The 19,523-nt window shown below is 37.9% G+C and overlaps 2 protein-coding genes across 3 annotated transcripts in view; both read left to right on the top strand.

Moving 5' to 3' along the window:
• Positions 1-8,561: 8,561 nt before the first annotated feature.
• LOC133427224 (protein NDRG1-A-like) lies at positions 8,562-13,336 on the top strand. The gene is made up of 12 exons (XM_061716449.1): positions 8,562-8,715; positions 9,015-9,120; positions 9,502-9,622; positions 9,794-9,856; positions 9,946-10,006; positions 10,395-10,481; positions 11,127-11,183; positions 11,344-11,510; positions 11,630-11,729; positions 11,912-11,947; positions 12,039-12,090; positions 12,556-13,336. Exons 1-12 carry the CDS (start codon positions 8,668-8,670, stop codon positions 12,780-12,782), a joined length of 1,125 nt encoding a protein of 374 aa, XP_061572433.1. The 5' UTR covers positions 8,562-8,667; the 3' UTR covers positions 12,783-13,336.
• Positions 13,337-17,368: 4,032 nt separating this feature from the next.
• The window catches only part of LOC133427240 (focal adhesion kinase 1-like), a 63,578-nt gene continuing 61,423 nt past the window's right edge, over positions 17,369-19,523 (top strand). Inside the window, exon 1 of one of the 2 annotated variants that reach the window (XM_061716457.1) lies at positions 17,369-17,648. Coding sequence is in view for 1 of the 2 variants with exons in the window: in XM_061716452.1 (XP_061572436.1) it covers positions 18,805-18,841 (37 nt within the window). In the remaining variant the exon portion in view is untranslated. Of the gene's footprint in view, positions 17,649-18,723; positions 18,842-19,523 lie in introns of those variants that run through there. The other variant, XM_061716452.1, reaches the window with a different exon arrangement.

Raw genomic sequence — 19,523 nt, forward strand, 5'->3', positions numbered from 1 at the left:
GTTGCTGATCATGCCTTCTGCTTCAAGAAATTCTTGGTGTGAATGATTTGTCACAGCTCAACCTGTTTTTGATGGACTATGGTGACAAGTATTTGGTTACTGTGTGATGGTCCGCTGTTGTGCCACTTTTGACATTCATTACTTTGGCCAGTCACTTTTTCAATCCTAGATAACATGTTTAAATATAGCCTCGAGCAGTGAGTAGATAACCCCAATCACATAGTGATAGTATGGCTGTTAAACACCTTCAGTAGTGATATGATAAAAAAAATTCTAAAATTTAAAATGATGTTGATAATCGACAACTTCACAAAGCAGGAGACATTTTTGTAACCACAAACTGCATACTTTACATGTTAAACAATATGTTTTATGTATGTAATATGTATTTAATGCCCCATTAGGGATTGATAAAGTTTGGGGTTTTCGTTAACTTTGAAACTGAACTGAATGTACTGCCTACTGTGGCCATTGTTATTATGTTGATACAGCACATTGATGTGATTTGTAGTATTTTACAGTTTTGCCTCAATGTTGGAAAACATAAGTAAACAACAGCATGGACTGCCACTGTCTCCTTTATATCTCTCTCGTGACTGTTGATTGTTGTGGTATGTGCAGCATGTGAGGTCAACTGCTCAGCTGCATAACAGAAAAATTAGAGAGATGCCTATTTTTTATTACATTTTCAGAAAATCACCAGTGTCAAAAACCATTGATATTAACATATAAGTTACAGTTTTTTTCGATTGCTTACACACTAAAATTAAAAGTAGTACACTATTAGCAAAACCTTACACTCAAGAAGCAAAACATCAGCCCATATTTGCACAACTATAAGCACATTGTCAACCTCACACTTGTTGCAAAACTCTACACACAGTGATTTTCAAAACACTAAACACACTAAACGTACATTAGACACAAAAATCTATCATAAAGTCACTTCTTTGCAATACCAAAGCACTGACTGTCAAATTAGCACACCGTCCAACCAGTTGGTTCAACACAGTCATCAGGTGTGCAAACACTTGTTTGCTTAAATGTAGACACACCAATCAGGTGTATCTACACTATAGAAAGCAGCAGGTGAGCTCATTGGTCTCCAAGCACAAGAGTCAGAGAAAGACTACAGTTTTTCTCGATTGCTTTGACACATTTTGCACATCATGGGTCAACTTTATCTAATGCTCACACCTTCTTTGCACAGCAAGAGTCCTCTCTGGCGAATCGGTTAACTATTTCTCATTGCTTTCACACAATTTTCTTTGACTTTTACTGTAATACACTTTTCAAAACAGTTAACACACTTCTCACAAAGAGACACAAAACATAACTGATTAACCATGGCAACACATTGCAGACACTTTGTAGCAGCCAATTGGAACTGCTCTCTCAATTCTAAAAATTATCAGCACCTGTGTGAACTCTCTTTGCAAAACAAAGCAAGTAGTCCTCAACCTATCAAAGAGGTCAATAGCTTGAAGTTGACACCAAGCATGTGGCCTGATCGTCAGGCCCGTGTCGACAATGCGTAATTTTCCTGTATTTTTATTTTTTTCATATTTACAGGGTTTTATTTGATTGCGTTTCATTTACAGTACTTTCTTTGAGAATTGACCTTTGTTGTACTGCATATTGAACCCTGTCATTTTGATTGCTTACAGTATGTGCATGTGACAAGTACTGCAATAAATATTTTTCTGTCAGAATCTTGACATGTTGTACACAGTAGAACAAATGTAAATCAATGGTGTTGACAGGAACTTCAGCAATACAAAAACAGATCTACAATATTTTACTGTATACACATTTTCTGATTTTACTGTAAATACTCTGTGACAGTATATTTCTAAGTTATATAACTAAGTTAGAGTGCTCAATACAAAACCCAAATTGTAGTATGTTGTCAGTTGTGAAATAGTCAATACCATGAGGGTGTTGAACAAAAGTTGATATTGATAGCTGTGGTTTCAATTTTGTTATCCATCGTTACAGTAAATAAATGAGAAAACACACATGTTCAATTGAGAAGAAATTCTAGGTTTTGATGGAAAAGTTTGGTTTTGATGGATGTGTGACAAGTTTTGAGAAAGTGGTGTCATTCTGCAAACATCATAAAGTGTTTTGGTTATTTCAGCTTCTGTTAAGGGCTTTGTGTGAGCTGTTTTGAAAAAGGAAACTGTGAATGGAAAAATGGGCCAAAACGATCAAGAAAAACTGTATATTTGTACTTTGTTGATAGTAGCCTACTCTAATCATAGGGGCGTAGAAGTGCTAAAAGTGTTTTAGGTTTATCACAGCAGAGTGTAACTCGTGCAAACAGAGTATAGTAATGTGAAACGTGTTTGTTTCATATGGTAACAAAGTGTGGTTTTTAAAAAGAAGTGTATAGTTTTTACAAGCGTGTTTAATTTTGCAAAGGATCTGTAGTGTTTTGCTAATTTGGTGTGTTGTTGTGCTAATTGTGTGTAGTGTTTTGAAACCACGGGCCCTGTTTTGAAAATCATGCTTAGGCAATCAAGAAAAACTGTAAAACTCCCTCAGTCATTGTTTGGGGGATTCTTCCTGTTTGTTCCTACGAAATGCCTCCAGTTGTGTATGACGTCTTAGATTCAATGCATTTATGGGTTCTACTAAAAAATATGAAATATTGTGAGGTCTGTGGCAAATCCCTCATGAAGGCCTCTCCAGGTGCGTTACGCTTCCATTACATCTCGAGTTGTATTGAAGATCACTATCATCGCATCATATTTTCAGTGCGCTATAAATTATATTTACTTTAATCTGATCATTTCTCAACTAGTTAGATGTTACCTTGCACTGTTGACTGTACAGCTGAGCTCCTTTCATGCTTGAAAGATGTTATTTTCATGAAATAAGGCACTTTTTCCTCCATGCATACCGTTGCTCATTGCGGCCAAAAAGTTCTATTTCAGCTTTTTTACTCCACAGCACGTTTACAGAATGCATCAGGCTTGTTTAGATGTTAGTTTGCACACTTATGGTGCAACGTTTGAGGTAAAGTTTGCGTCAAACATCTCTTTCATGAAAGCGTTATGCAGTGCAGTTGCATGGTCAAATAGTACGCCATCCCCTCCAGAGTCTGTTGAATTTTCCAGAATATATGTTGCAAACAGAGGTTTTCATTTGCTTTTAAATTAGTCCTATCAACTGTTAACTTCTGACTACAAGTTCACCTGTCACATTCAGGTTAAATGCTGTTTCATCATTTCATTATGAACCAAGGAGGCAAAAACTTCACAATATTTTGCTTTCTTCTTTTAGTATCCTCTTGCTCTGCAGGTAAAACGTTTGACTTTAGCTTCAAGAGTCTAAAGCAGTTGTGTGGAGGAACCCATGACTCTTGACTGTTGGTTGGAGCTACGGTAGATTTGTTAAAAAAAAAAAAAAAAACTACATGCTGTTCATCTCTGGTCTGGTCCTCCAAAAGAACATCAGCGTCGTTGTAAATATTTGTTGTGATATCCCAAACTGCTGACATTAACATGGTTGATACAATGATTTATAGAAATGTAAGCTAACACCCGGTTATTCAGTTGTCAGTCTTTTATCACTATTTTCTATTACTATTATTACTTTAATGAGCCCTGGCTATGTCCTCTCTTCAAGTTTACTTTGAAAAAAAGGCAAACACTTAATCATTGGATCTTTTTTTTTTAAGTGTTAAGGGAATGTCAGGCGAGCTTTCAAGCCTTGTTTTCACAAACCAAACCCTGCTGTTTCTTTTCGTCATGGATTAATAATAATATATATTATGGTAACTGTTGGTGGAGACTCTTTATGTTAAAATTCAAAACATTTAGTTCATGATGAATGTCCTTTTTATTTTTTGTCATAAAGAGTGCCACTGCAGCAGCTGAAAAAGTTACAATGACAGGTATAGGACAAAAAAAAGTGACTGACAGTGCACAGATAAAGTAAGCTCATTTCAATGTTTTGTAAGTGTTGTGTTTCTTAATTAGTCCTCACACTCTTGAGTAAATGTTGTTGTTGTACAGGAGCCTTCTCGGTAGGCTATTCTTGGTATTATGCAATGAGAAGCTCTATTTAAACCTCCCTTTGCCTTTGTATAGTAGCTCTAATCTGGCTCAAGAGCTGCTGGACTCACGCTTGTATTTAAGGTAGATGAATAGAATCATTCACTGTATGAAAAAAAGCCATTAAAATTAGAGCTGAGGTAGTCTTTTAACACAATTTCATGTGACTATAACCTCTCTGCATTTATATCTGTAATTTGCAGTAAATAACCCATGTGAATATGCAAAGTTCTCAGAAATTGACCTTCTTATTGCTTGCTGCTCGATATGTTTGTTTGAGAGTCATTCTCCGAAGAGGAATGACTGATCTGAGTGCAGACAAGCACCTCTTACACCAATTAGCGATTTTAAGATATGAAATTACATAGTGCTGGAGAAGTTTGTAATTCTGGTCAACAAACACCACTTGTGCAGCTGTGCGAAATACTGTCTAATTCCTGAAGCAACTTGGAAGAAACTAGATATGAAAAGGATGCATAGTTTCCTCAGTAAGTTGTAGCTTTTAAACTAAGCTGTATCAGACACAGCAAGTGTTAATGAGTTCCACACCTCGTCAGATTTCAGACTGAATCCATCTTTCAGAGGTTTCCTCTGATGAGCTATATTTTCACATTTGACTGGATTATATGGATAAACAAATTATCAAGTGTGCAAACATTACTCTCTGGTGTATATCAGTTTACGTTGGAGTCTTACACTATTTTTTTCTCTTTTACTTTAAATAATTCAACAAAATGATGAAAAAAAAATGTGGTTGGGGTGATTTACCACATGAAATATAAATATATAGATGGTTTGTTTTGAAAGATTACGAGGTACAGAGGTTATTGGCCCCTTCACACCTCCTCAGGGGCAAACAGATACGTATCCATGACTTTTAGAGGGCAATGCATTTACTTTCTTCCTGGAAAACTCTAACTAGTCTCGACCAAATCATGGGATGAAGCAAATCTTAGCCCTCACCCTGACCTTAAAACATTTCCACCACCCAAGATTTGATCCTTTAGGTCACATGATCTTTGGTGAGGAAGACACATACTCGTAATGTGACTGTGTAAACAGATTTCAGTCCTACGCAAGAAATACCTGAAGCACGAGCAGGCTCACATACACATGTAGCAAAAGCAAATACACACACACACACACACACACACACACACACACACACACACACACACACACACACACACACACACACACACACACACACACACACACACACACACACACACACACACACAGAGTCAAGCATGTGGCAAGCAGCAGCAGCTGCTGTGTTTATAATTAGTGTTTTGAAAGCTCACTGCCAGCCAGCAGGACTTTCACCTGCACACCCAGGACTTATTATAAAAACAGTTATAAACTTGAAAATACACATTTTATTTGCCAATATATCTTAACATTCCAGGTAGGCTATGTGGCATTGGTGTTTTGACGCAAATAAATGTGACAACATAAAAATACAATTAAAAAAAATAATCTGTAAGAACATGACGGGCATCTCAACAATCACTTCACCATATGCTTCTCTCCTTTCCCAAGATCAATTTCCATCTCACTATTTATCACTTCTGTTTTGGAGCGGACACACCCGCATGGGATTATCAAGAGAGGTACAAATCCAAATGACTTCCCAAAATATCCTGATGGGAAATATATATATAAATATATATACGTGTATATATTTTATACTTTATATAATTTATCAGGTTTTTCTTATGGAAAATAAAAAACAAAGCAACAAGCAACATACAACAAACACAGTCTTCACGGAGTCACGTGACAAGCCACATGGAGAAAGTTGTCAGAAAACTCCATCTAGTGGACTACTGGGAAATCAGTGTCTTGTGCATTGTGGAAGATGTTTGGTACCTGACTAGGCATCTTCTGCAAACCATGTCAAAGTGAAGCTACGAGTCAGCATTAGCAGGACCCAATAATAATAATGATAATAATAATGATAATAATATTAATAATAATAATAATAATAATAATAACAATAATAATAATAATAATAATAGCACGCTATTAAATAGATCTATTCACCTCTTGATTTGTTTACAATCACTTCATTATTTAGATTTTAAACTTTGATATGTGTCACTGTCATGTCTTCAATAATTGCTACCAAATAAAGCTTCAGCTTCGAGCCACTATTTAGTACAACATCATACTGTAAAATAAAGTCACTTAAACATATGGGTTTTACTATCATCACCCATAAAGGTGAACATATTTGAACATAAATAGTATAAATATTAAGAATACTTTAAAAACATTTTCATATTAACTTTACTTTCAGGTGACAGTTGTTTTTTTTTTGCTAGTGTTTGTTAAAGCTGTATTGCTCCCACATTATAATATCTACAGATGTTAAAATTAAACACATTTCATGAGACAACATTTTTTTTAAAGAAAAAAACACTTTGACTGTTGTTGCTGTAGTAAAATGTTTTGAGAAAATGATCAAATGAATTTGTTTGGAACTTGAGGCGGGAATATGGGACAGGATTTGATTGCGAAATAGGTTTGCAGGGCAGAGCTCAGTCTGGGTTCCCGTGATGCTATAACGGCCTCAGAATAACGTGAAGCTGAATAAGACCCATCTGCTGCCGGCTGCTCTTCAGCTATCACTAAGTGGATAAACCTGCTGCACACACGGCTCTTTTCCACCACTGCGTGCATGATCCAGGCGACAGTAGCATCACGCCTCTACTAAGTTGATCAAAGTACTAAGTCTGTTGGGTTTCCACTCAGCCGGCTGCCACTGTCTGCCCTCTAGGCCAGCCGCTATGCTCTACTTCCTCTGTTGACATGTTTTGAGTCATCATTGAAACTAAAATCTTTTTTTTCAGCAAAATCTACTTGAAACATATGTAATAGCTGAACAATTTTGCAGTGATTTGATCAGAATTCAGTTGGGCTTATTTCTACTTACCAAATCATTAAAGTTAGAGTTATACCATATGACTGGGTATATGACTGAAATATTTGTCAAATCTTACTTGACAATTTACTCAAAAAGTCATTTAAAAGATATGAGTGAGCACTTTTTTTTACTCCATCATCAAAACAAGTATTACTCTGGCAGGGAAAGATTTTTTAGTTGATTTTAAATGATGATGTTTATGTCTGGTGCTGTGACCCACCACACGTAGGCAAAGGAAATCTCAAAAATGCCCTCCGAGGCTACAAAAACAAAATATATAAATGATACAGTAGGGTCATATTAGATAAACACTCAAACATCAACAGAATACCACACCAGCAGATGATGGTCAAAATCATTTCCATGTCAGAGGAAGACATGAGGAACATTCAGCCGAGTAAATGAAACTTTCCAGGAAGAAAACGTATCATTAACATACAGAGAAGACTTCTCCATATACTTTATCATTAATCTTTATTCATTTTTAGTTTAACTCAATAATACATATCATTTATTTAATAAATACTATTATTTACTGCATTCATTTATTTAATTTATTTTATTATATAATTAACTATTCATCCATCTGTTATCTAGACCTACACATAGACATTATCAATAACTATACAGTATATCCATACTATCCCAGCTCTCTTTCAGCAAAAGGTTCCCAGTCCATCGCACATATAGACCTTTTTTTTTTTTTTTTTTTTTAATTCTTGCGTCTCATGAATGTACACTTTTAGGCTTCATAAAAATAGTTGCAAAAGATATTCAAAAACTTAAGCTATATTCTGATTTTCATGCGCCACATAACTTTCAAACTACTATAAAATGTATTGAGCTTAGATTAAAAGAAAAGTATGCCTCGCAGTATGGGCTAATGCATCTTCAAGGTAACTTTGACCTTTTTTTTTGTGGAGTCATAAGCTACTGGAGTTCATTTTAAACTGTATGCTCTGTGTGAGCAACACGTGAGCGCAAAGCTCAAAGAAACATTCAAAGGCACAAATATCTCACACTAACATGAGCCTCACAGTTAATGAACTACATGGAGCAGCCTGCTTTTCTGTGAAGAACAGATGTCCTATAGGATTAAAGAGCTGACCTGCTCATGGCACTATCTTACCATGTTCTGATTTTGCTGATCACAACAAAAATAAGAAATGGCCTATATACAATTTTGTTGAAAAATCTTATTTCCTCTAGGCATTTTTTCAAGATCTTTGATTGTTTTCTGGTGTAGTGATCATAGCCAAATTTTAAGAAAACAGAAATGAAAAAAGAAAAGTCCAAGGCAGAAGAAAGAAGACTTGGAAGTCAATGATGAAATGATATGCATCCAATATTTAGTTTTTTTTTTAACTGTTAAATGAACGTTAACTTCATATGGCATTTTTAATTTTGCAGTGTTTATGTTAATTCCTTGCCAAGAAAAAAAAATTCTGGGCCAACAGAGCAGCCCGAGGTCAGATTAAAGAAGAAAAGTCCAGTTGGCCACGCCTGAGTCCGGCTGGTGTTAAAAGCTTAGAAACAGATCAGTGTCTGAGGATATATAAACCAGCTCAAACATATAGTCCGTCACATACATACCAACCAGCTTTCCCACGCTGTGTCTAACTGAAAAGCAGGCCAGAAATACATCTATTATAAATCTATAACTCCCAAACAGCAGCCATGGTTCTGGAAGACGACTATGACGCAGTCTTTGACACCCACGTTACTGTAAGTATGACAGAAAATTTTAGTTAACCTGTTACTAGATCCATGGTTATATCTGACATTTTAGTGACAGTGGATCATTTTTGCCAGTTAATTTTTTTTTCAAAGGATAGATTTTACTTAACACAAGTGAATGAGCTGTTCATAATAACATGTATTTTGGCTTCAAATCATTAATTATTTTGTTGTTCTTCTACTGAATAGCAGCTCATACATAAGAGACTTTGTTCTGTGCGTTGCATATCTGCAACTGTGATGCAGGTATGTGTTGTCTGAAAGAAGGGGTGTCTTTTTTGCTTCAGGAAGAGCATGTGGAGACTCACTATGGGGACGTCCACTGCATCATGTCAGGGACTGCGAGGGCAAATCGCCCTGCCATCCTGACTTTCCATGATGTTGGACTAAACCGTAAGTCCCAGCTCTTAATCCCAACTAAGCAGTATTTGTAATGTTTACATCCTGCAAGTATACATGTTATACCAAACCAACAATATCAGATTAATTTAAACTAAACTAAGCATCTGATTTCTTTGGATAAAATCAGATTTGATACATAAATCTCATTTAGATATTTGTTTGCCTGAGGAGAGGCAGCTTATTGGTTTATTGTGTAAAACATGTGTTTTAGTTCTTAAGATTAGTCTATGGCTGAATCAAAGCTCCTATTCATTTACCTGAGCTTTTAATTTATAGTTTAATTCAAATCTCCTCTGCATAATGAATAACGCAGTTTCTAGATTCATTGAAAATGAATACTAATCTGGTGTCTTTTCTGTGTTTTCTCACCAGACAAGTCTTGTTTTGAGACTCTGTTCAATCATGAGGACGTGCAGGAAATCATTAGACATTTACCCGTCTTACATGTTGAAGCACCGGGACAACATGAGGGAGCCAAGAATCTGCCTGCTTCGTGAGTGAAGTATTCTAATTGTTGTCAGTTTGTTTTTCCACAGATGATATCACTTTATAATGCTTATAGAAGTCATTTTTTTAAGTGTAAACAAGTTTAACAAGAGCTACAAAACTACTTACTGATGGATCCCATTTCAGCTGCATATGCATTTGTCTTCTGACACCTCAGGTATAACTATCCTTCCATGGACCAGCTCTCTGAAGCGCTGCCTGCTGTCCTCAAACACTTTAAGTAAGGCGGACCTGTCACTCCACAAGTTTTTCTGAAAACATCTCACAGTAATGTCTGAGTAGCTAAGAGTTTGACTGTGTGTTTTACAGCCTGCGCACCGTGATCGGCCTGGGAGTTGGAGCAGGGGCATACATCTTGGCTAAATTTGCTGTGAGTTTAAATCTTTTTTCCAAATCCAATTAAAAGTTAAGAAGCTGCATCCACTTACTTGGCACTTGCACGTGAAAAAAAGAGGCTAACTAGGTGTTGGCACTTGTCAGTGTATCCGGCTATAGAAATATAATTAGACTTCACTTCATTCTTGGAGAGAAGGTCGCTAATCTACTGATGACAAATTTCAGTGGTTTCTAAGAGGCATCTTACTTACATATAGGTAGTTCACTTGTGGATGTGAATAGAAAGTGCAAATACTGTATAACAGTGTGATATGGATACTGTTATACTTCTTGCTGGGAAAAGAAAATATTCTAACGAGAGAAAATGTCTTAAATGTGGAAAAAAAACTAACAAATTCCTTATCTATCCTTTGTGTATGTAGCTGAATCACCCTGATTTGGTGGATGGATTGGTCCTGATCAATATTAACCCAAATGCTGATGGCATTATGGATGCAGTTGCAAACAAGGTAACAAACAAAGCAATATTTGTGTATACACCACTCCTCTACAAGAGGATTTCTATTGATGCAAATATTTGGGACTGACTTAGGACCATGAAACTTAAAAAGCCCACATGATGCTTATTGATAAGCTAATATCATTTCGACAGTCCACGGGTAAAGGTTCACTTGGTATATATTATTTTACTAATTTTACATATTGCTTTTGTCAGCCCCTGTTCGAAATACTTACCTTTTAATCTTTTCAGCTAATTTTTCCATAAGTGATGGGCAGAGGCTCATGGCAAAACGCAGATGTCTTACAGAGTAGTTTATCTTACAAAAGAAAGAAAAGTCCAGACTTTAATGTGTTTGACAAGCAATTTTAGCTTTGGGAGACTACAAATTACTTTTTGTGGACTTTGGACTTGGTAATTTTGCTCATCTTTTTTCATGGACTTGAAGGAAAAAGAACGATCCCGCTCAAGAAGTTATCTCTTTAGATAGATACAACAATGTTCAAATTAAGAATCATTCACATGGTTTTGTGGTCATATGAATTTGGCAGTGTTTTAATTGTCCATCACTGTTATTTTATAATCAGCCTATGCTAGTACATTACAGGATGTTACCTGAATACAGCTTAATGTCGTGGAATTGTTTGTTTTACAGATTACTGATTGGACCCACACACTCCCAGATAAAGTCATCACACACTTGTTTGGAAAGGTAGGTCAACAGGGGAGCTCCACAAGGAGTGGCTTCCGTTATCATGACTGGGGAAATGTTGCTTCTCAATAGGATCAAGTGATTTGAGGAGATTAAAACTAAAGTGGGGATGAAGTAAATTAGCGCAGTATATAATCTCTCTGCTTTACCTTAATCACAGGATGAGATCCAGACAAACCATGACCTTGTGGCTACATATCGTCACTACATCACAACAACAATGAACCAGCACAATGTGATTCAGTTCTTCCACTCCTACAACAGCCGCGGTGCTCTGGAGGTGGAGAGACCTGTTCCTGGAGCCAACATCAATGCCAGGACCCTCAAGTGTGTAAATCTACTACTGCTGTGCAATTCATAGGCCTGCACATTTGCGAAAGGGCTTGTTAAATCCAAACAATGTAACCCTTCTGCGTAATTCACCTCTCTGATGGTTTGTGTTGCAGGTGCTCCTCTCTCCTGGTTGTGGGAGATAATTCTCCAGTTGTGGAAGCTGTGGTTGACTGCAACTCTAAGCTCAACCCCAACAAGACCACACTGCTCAAGGTGACTTTTGACTGTCCAAAGAGTTGTGGAATGACAGACATATTTCATGTAAAATCATTGTATTAGGAAATGTAAACCATTGTGACTATTATGTTTTAAATACTAACCAGTGATTTTATAAAATCAAATTGCACTTAACCCAAACAGTTATTGCCCCTTACAGTCCTTTTGTTCTCTTACAGATGGCAGACTGTGGAGGACTTCCTCAGGTAGATCAGGTATGATGGGAAACTCAAAAAATACTGATGATAAAGTCTGCTCTTGACTGGTTCGAAATGTATTTAATGCATTTCATTTTTCCTTCCATAGCCAGCCAAGGTGATCGAAGCCCTTAAATACTTCATCCAGGGTTTGGGATACTGTAAGTCGATACAACTTAATTATAACTTCCATTTTTGAATCATGATTTCGGAGTTTTATATTTCAAATCAATTGTCAGTTCCCTCTCTATTTGCTCGTTTGTTACAAAATACTGTTAAACGTCAAATTAATGTTTACAAAAGGATTATTCTCTAACCCACTGAAGTGTTTGAAACTAAAAATGCCTTTATTCTCAAAAAGGTTACTACAACTCAAGTCAACAAAATCGCAAAAAGAAAATTTGTATACAATATATGAGAACACTAACATTGTGGGTGATCCTGAATAAAAGCTGATTATGGTTCCGTGTTACACCAACGCAGAGCCTACGGCGTACCCTACGGCGTAGGCTCTGCGTCGATTTAACGCGGAACCATAATTCAGGTTTAAAAGACCATTAAGCTTGATGATGAATTGTGGTAAAAATTTAAAATTAAAAATTTAAAAATCCCCTTTGTCCCCCCAGTGTCGAGTGCCGGTATGACCAGACTCCGCTCACGGACAGCCTCCGGCTCCAGCGTCACATCTTTTGACGGCTCTCGGAGCCGCTCGCACACCAACGAGCTGCAGCGCGGCCGAACACAGTCGCACGGCGCCGAGGAGAAGCGCGGCCGCACAAACACCGACGTCTCCATGGAGAACGTTTCCGTTGCCAACCAGAGCCTCTCAAAGAATACTGAAGTTGCATGTTAGAACTCATACAGCTGTTTGTTTCTTGCACTTAATTCAAATTATGCCTCATTTTATCCTTACTTTCCCTTCTCTAACCAATTTCCAGTAATTCATGGATTATATTCCCTTTGATCTGGTCTGAAAAGCCCCAGGTCATGAGACTTTCTTTCATAGTTCCCCTCTACCTCTAATTTTCACTGTGTCTTTTTTCATCCATTCATGTCCTCCCTCCCATCATGTTTCGACATAGGTTCAGCTACAGGCTTCCTTATTCTTTTGTCTTTTTCTTTTGTTAGCTAAATAAAGTAGAGGAGGACACAAGAAAGATGAAAAATGAATCTTAACCTATCCTGTTTTATGTAAAATTAGGAGATTTTGTGAAAGATGTACATTTTATTATACTACTTTCTGTGACACGTGCATGTTCATAACTGTAGGAATGAGTGTGATATTGTACAGCTCTAACAGCTATGCATTATTAACTGCAGGAATGTGTTATGGCAAGCCAATGTAGTTCACAAATTTCTTTGAAATAGGCGTTTTTTTCATATGCAAAATAAAGGTATATAACTCAAGTAAGGTTTGTTCCTTTTCATTTAATCATTACATTTTTTCCAATCACGTCAAATATACATTACTATAATTACTAGAATCACAGCTTTCTTTCAAAACTGACCAATACCACAGACGTTTAAAAGCACTGTACATCATTTCTGAGAAAACCTTGCTTTTAACTCTGTGTTGACCGCTAATTCATGGATTCACCTGTCTCTCTGATTACGGATAATTCCACAGATCTCATTGTCTGTTTAAAGCTCTTGTGCCATGTGTCTCTTGAAATACCATTGGCTGGATATTAAGCCAAAAGTTTATTGATAGAAAGATTTGCGATTGTTGGATGCATCTCTGGTTGGGAGGATGATTGAACGTGTGCTGATGTGATGCAGTGAGAGCAACCTGGAGCTCAGAGACCGTGTGAGTGGTTGTGTACTTCAGGAAGTCTCATCTACATCTATCAACCCTGTGTGACTCTCTTTTCAGCTTTTATTAACATAACACACTTGAATTAAAAAAAAGAAAAAGAAAAAAAGGTGAGTGGTCAATTTGTGTTACAGGTAACGTGAGTGCCAGGATTTAACAGGAGCACTCTGACAAGTGTTTTTCATTTGCCATCAGGAATCTGACACTAAGGTCAGAAAGCACCCTTAACTTTAGTTCAGTGCTCCTTAAGAAGTACAGAAGACATCTGATTAAAAATGATGACATGGTTCCCAAAGCATTTAGATAGATAGATAGATAGATAGATAGATAGATAGATAGATAGATAGATAGATAGATAGATAGATAGATAGATAGATAGATAGATAGATAGATAGATAGATAGATAGATAGATAGATAGATAGATAGATAGATAGATAGATAGATAGATAGATAGATAGATAGATAGATAGATAGTACTTCTCCAAAATGACCACTAGATAGAGCAATACTCCCATCTGTTCTGTTCAAAACATCACCAGCTGCTGAACTGCAGATTATGTGGAAAAGTAACAAAGATTGTTTTGTTACTGTTTTCTTAAATGCATTTAAATAATAATCTTGCTCAAGCTTATGTTACTCAAACTGCACACTAAGGGTTGTTTTTCTTGTCTTTGTTTGGATTTTTAATTTTTTAATTTTTGCATTTTGCCAATCATCTCTCAAAGACACACTTATATACCATTCATTGGGCCACACTGTTCAAATCTGCTGTTGTTTGCAAATTCCTGTCCTGTTTTAGTGATTTAAAAACGTTTGATGTGAAAATATAAGGGCAACAGAAAGAGAGAGAGAGAGAGAGAGAGAGAGAGAGAGAGAGAGAGAGAGAGAGAGAGAGAGAGAGAGAGAGAGAAAAGGACAATACTATCCTTTTGCACATAAACCTGGGAGTAGCTTTATAGTAGCTTTTACAATAAACAGAGTTTCTATTTTCATATCTGGCACAAACTTTCCAATTGTAATGATATGTGACTCAATGTATCAAATGTTAATTAAAAAGTGTAATGTATAAGACATTTTTACTCTAAACATAGTACTCCTGTCCCAGCAGCCATATGGCTGCCATGCAAATGAGGGTTACACTGGTGGCCCAACATTATGTAATCATACATAATGAGTTTTAATCCACCAAAGTCTAACCCTCCCTCGCACATTCATTTGCATCACCCTGCCATGCGTACAAAAATATTTTCTGAATCGAGTGTGTGTCTGCACAAATTTATTTTTGTATGGAAATGATCTGCATGACTGAATGTAGCTGACATGTAGGTGGTAGCGCTTGTGTCGACCCGTTAGTAGATGGATTGTTTTAGGCTTGACTGCGAGGCAGAAAGCCACAATACTCATCCATAATGACATAGATCTTCAAAGCAATTTTGTTTGTGTGTGCATGTATGAGTGTGTGTTTTGGTTGCATCTTTATTTCAAAGCGTCTTTTGTGTGGTGTGCATTAGAATATTGAAATGAATAATTTATGACAGGAATCTCTTAAGATTTCATCTAAACATGGGACCTCAGCACTCACTTGGCACTGCATTTTCACAGTACGCTAATTGTCCTTTAATTTCATGGTGCTCCAATGTACAGCAGAACAACAAAGCAGAAAATGACAACATCCTAAAGACACAACACCATTTGAGAAAGAACAAACCATCCATCATCTATACCTGCTCATTCCTATTCAGGCTCATGGGGCTCTGCTGGAGCATATCCCAGCTCTCTTTGGGTGAAAGGCAATGGTACACAGTGGACAGGTCACCAGTCCATTGCAGGGCCACATATAGACGAACAACCACACATGCTTACGCTCACTCCTATGAGCAATTTAGAATCATCAAATGACCTGACGTATGTTTTATAGTTGGTTTTTTTGTGTGGACTGATGAAGCCAGGGAAAACCCACACAAACACAGAGAGAAGATACAAACCCCACACAGAAAGACCCCCCACCTTCTCCCTCTGAGGCAACAGTGCTAACCACCAGGCCACCTTGTTTGACACTGAGAGCAAACAAAAGAAAAACTAAACTAAATTATTTATGTTTTTGCTGAAAACGCTATTGTGTTTCTTTTCTCTACTTTGGCGTTAATTAGTTTCTGGAATGTTGTTGTTTTGCACCTCAGGGCCACAATCATTTTCTAATTCACTTCTAATGCATATTACCTTTATCCAATACAGTTATGAAAATGCAATAAAAAGAAAATCTTTGTTTAATTAAATAATTTTTAAAAAGTCATTATGTCAGTCAGTGTGTCAAAAGGGAGCTGTCATGAAATGTCCTATATTAACACCCACCACTATGATCACACAGCCTCCTACATAGTCTGAGGTAGGCCTGTGCTGAAAAAAATTGATTTTCCGATTCTAAATCGTTTCTCATATTAATTCCTAAAAATCGATTCTTATGTCTAAAGATCGATTAAATTAGATAAGCTAAAATGATTTGTTTACTGCATGAACTGTTGCAATTTCTTTCTTTTTTGCACTTTAAATGGATATTGGCCTATTTGAGTTATTTATTTCTTAGTTATTTCACAATAATTATTGTGAAATTATTATTTCACTAGTTATTTTACAGTCATATAATTCAGGCAACAGCTCAAAAAACATTTTAAATAACACTAAGCCAAATCAATATCGAATCGGATCGAATCGAATCATGATAATCGATTCTGAATATCAAGAATCGGAATCGAATCGATTCTTGACATTTGAATCAATACCCAGCCCTAGTCTGAGGCAGTTTAATTCTGTCAATTTTAATCATGTCAAAAACTTATACCACCTTACATGACTACAGCAACCGGTAGCTTTCATATAAAATCATTTTGGGACCCCCTTTCGTGTGTTAGTGGACACGTAGGGCTGTCAGTGAAGGCTGATTTATGGTTCCGCGTTACACCATAACAGAGCCTACGGTGCGCGTCGCCGCGTACCCTACGCCGTAGGCTACGGCGTCGGTTTAACGCAGAACCATAATTCAGGCTCGAGTCCTGCCAGCTGCAGCCATGTTGGAATAAAAAAAAAATCCCAGCTCCAGCTCCAGCGGCGGCGGCGGGGCGAGCAGCTCAGTGGACTCCTGCAACCGGCCACGGCGCTGTTCTGGATAACTACACACAGGCACAGGGACCCCAGCGCCCAGCCGGCTCTGTTATCAGCTGGTGTACATGTAAAAGTCCCCCCTACTGCCCGGGGAAGGTGAATGGTCTCGGGAGGAAGGCGCGGCCGGAGCGGAGGGCTGAGGCGGGTGAGCATCGATCCTCTCCGGGGCGGACTGAGGGGGGAAAGCCCGGCTCATTTATGGTCCCGCGTTACACCGACGCAGAACCTACGGCGTAGGTAACGCGGCGACGCGCACCGTACGTTTTTATGGTTCCGCGATTTATGGTTCCACGTACCCTACGCCGTACCCTACGGCGTAGGTTCTGCGTCGTTTTAACGCAGAGCCATAATTCAGGCTGTAGCCGCTTAGCTTAGCATTAAAGGGGGGTAAGGCAACACAGCACACAGACAATGGGGGTTAAGCTACACGCGTGGGTGTGTTTCCAAGAGCTGGCATTGGGATTTGGATGGTTGTAGGGGAAAACGGTGTCCCAACCTGCGTTTCTGCTGGTTATTTTGACAACAGCCAGTGATTTGTATTCCTCAGAGACAGACTGTGGTGCAGTGGCAGAAACCACCTCTCCTGCTTCTCTAGGTGCAAAAGGTCCACACCAACAGGGAGGATTTCTGTCAACAAGATCAAGAGCAAGATGAAAGAAACATCTCTGTTTTTTGTTGAGAAACCAGTTGTCCAGATTGGAGCTGATTATTTTTGGGAGCTTTGTTTTTGAGGGGGATAAAAGGGGGTGAGTTTCTTTTGCTTAACCTGAGTGTGTGTTGTTTTGGGCGGCTTGCTGCTGTGTTGTCAACCATCCACCACAATAATGAGCGTCATCTATTTGTGTCTTAGGCCGGCTGAAATATTCATATTCAAATAATGGCGTTTTTGATTTAAAAGCAGAGATATTAGTTTAGCAGTAAGGCATGATAGAAACGAGTGTTTCCCGATTTAAAATTTTTTTTTTTTTGTCAGATACACCTCGGTACCCAGCAGCTTTGGCAGTTTCCCTCCTTTGGCATCTTTCAGTTTTTGGATCTCAAAGCTGCCCTGTCATCCCTTCAAAAGACTTGTGTTTGCCTTTCCCCCACCATCTTTATGTGATTATTTACCCAGATCACATCTTTACCTACACCCGTCCACTCTCAGTCACCAAAATGCATGATCGGATATGTATTTAGATGCAATAAATGGGGCAAAAAGGCCATAGGTTTTACTGAGACACAACTAGTTGTCAACATATTATAGTATTATACATTTAAACAAAGAATGTTAAGGACATAAATTTAATGACACATTATAAATGATAAAGAGTTTATTCCAGGCTTCTTGTAAAAAGTGATTTATTAAAGTAATTTACTTTCTGGCATTTAGAATAAATCAGATGAACACAAGCTACTTTCTGTGTAGATATCATTGAAATACTAGCTCATGTTTGTTTGAACATCCAACAAATGAAGCCATTCATGGTCCTTTTTGTGTGCTGTACACAAACATTTAGCAAGAGATGCGTGGGAGAATTTTCAGTGGCCTTTTTTTCTACGCCTGCTGTCTGTTCTCCTCAGCTTCACTCCTATTATCTCAATTAAAATGAAGACATGTTGATGTCAGGCAGCATTGAGGATGTTGGATTGATCTTCTCTGCTGCCTTTCTTAAGTGGGTGAAAGATGATGGGGAAGCAGTAGTCTGTGAGAACAGGGAACGTCAGGTAGGAAAAGGAGGCGTTTTTAGGTGAAACTCAGCCCCCAGGTGCGTCAGTCCACAACAATCAGTGGGCGTGTTTTTCCTCTCCTATAAGTGACAGCATACAGTACAACTAGGAAGTGGAGAGACAGGGAGGGGAACAGATACGGACGTTGGTGATTTTTACAGAGGTTTCCCCCTCTGGGTACTGACTGCTAAAATGCATTTCTGGGATTTTCTTGGCTGCACCAATGGAGGTATGGAGGTGTTTAGTAACTTTGATGGTTTGGGGAATGTGTTGGTGAGTGTATTAGGCAGGTAGAGAAGATCTGGCAGGCTGAGGGCTGGAAAGGAATTTGTGCTGCTCACTGCTTTGCAAGCAGTTGCATGTGAAAACCTTACAGATAAGCAGGACCACAAACAAAGAAGGATTACTGTCTGACACAGTGACAGCCAGTTCCGTTTTCTGATGATTAGACTTGTTGATTTCTGTGAACAAAAGTTTTGACAGATGAGTTAACTGGTTCAAAGGTGGGTTTTTGCATTACTTTCCCTGAACGTTCCTTAGCTCCTGGTTGCCAGACTTGCCTCTTGGAAGCATGGCATGATTGTGTGTTGTCTTGTCAATACAAGCTCACTCATATTTTACTGGTGAAACATTTTTAATATCTACAGACTTCAAGGTGGGATGTCACTACCACAACAACGTCTACCACTAATTATAATCCCTGCAAGTACTCCACAGACACTAACTTCAATGACAATAAAAGTCAAAACATTAACTCATTCACTCCAATGGCTGTATTTAAAACACAGTTCCAAGAAATTAATTTGTTTTTTTGGGGGCGAAACTGTCAACCTTTTATTTCTGAGCTTTTGAAGTAACTACAAACATGATTTAAAAAGCTTCTAGGAGATTAAACCTCCAGTCTTTACAGT

Source organism: Cololabis saira, chromosome 3 (genome assembly GCF_033807715.1).
Source record: "Cololabis saira isolate AMF1-May2022 chromosome 3, fColSai1.1, whole genome shotgun sequence".
In the NCBI taxonomy this organism is placed as follows: Eukaryota; Metazoa; Chordata; class Actinopteri; order Beloniformes; family Belonidae; genus Cololabis; species Cololabis saira.

What these genes read in the sequence shown, in the direction of transcription:
- LOC133427224 (XM_061716449.1), top strand. Translation starts at nt 8,668, where the DNA reads ATGGTTCTGGAAGACGACTATGACGCAGTCTTTGACACCCACGTTACT. An exon ending in GCCAAGAATCTGCCTGCTTC is followed by an intron (nt 9,623 to 9,793) that starts GTGAGTGAAGTA and finishes CTGACACCTCAG; the next exon opens with GTATAACTATCCTTCCATGG. An exon ending in TGGATGCAGTTGCAAACAAG is followed by an intron (nt 10,482 to 11,126) that starts GTAACAAACAAA and finishes TTTGTTTTACAG; the next exon opens with ATTACTGATTGGACCCACAC.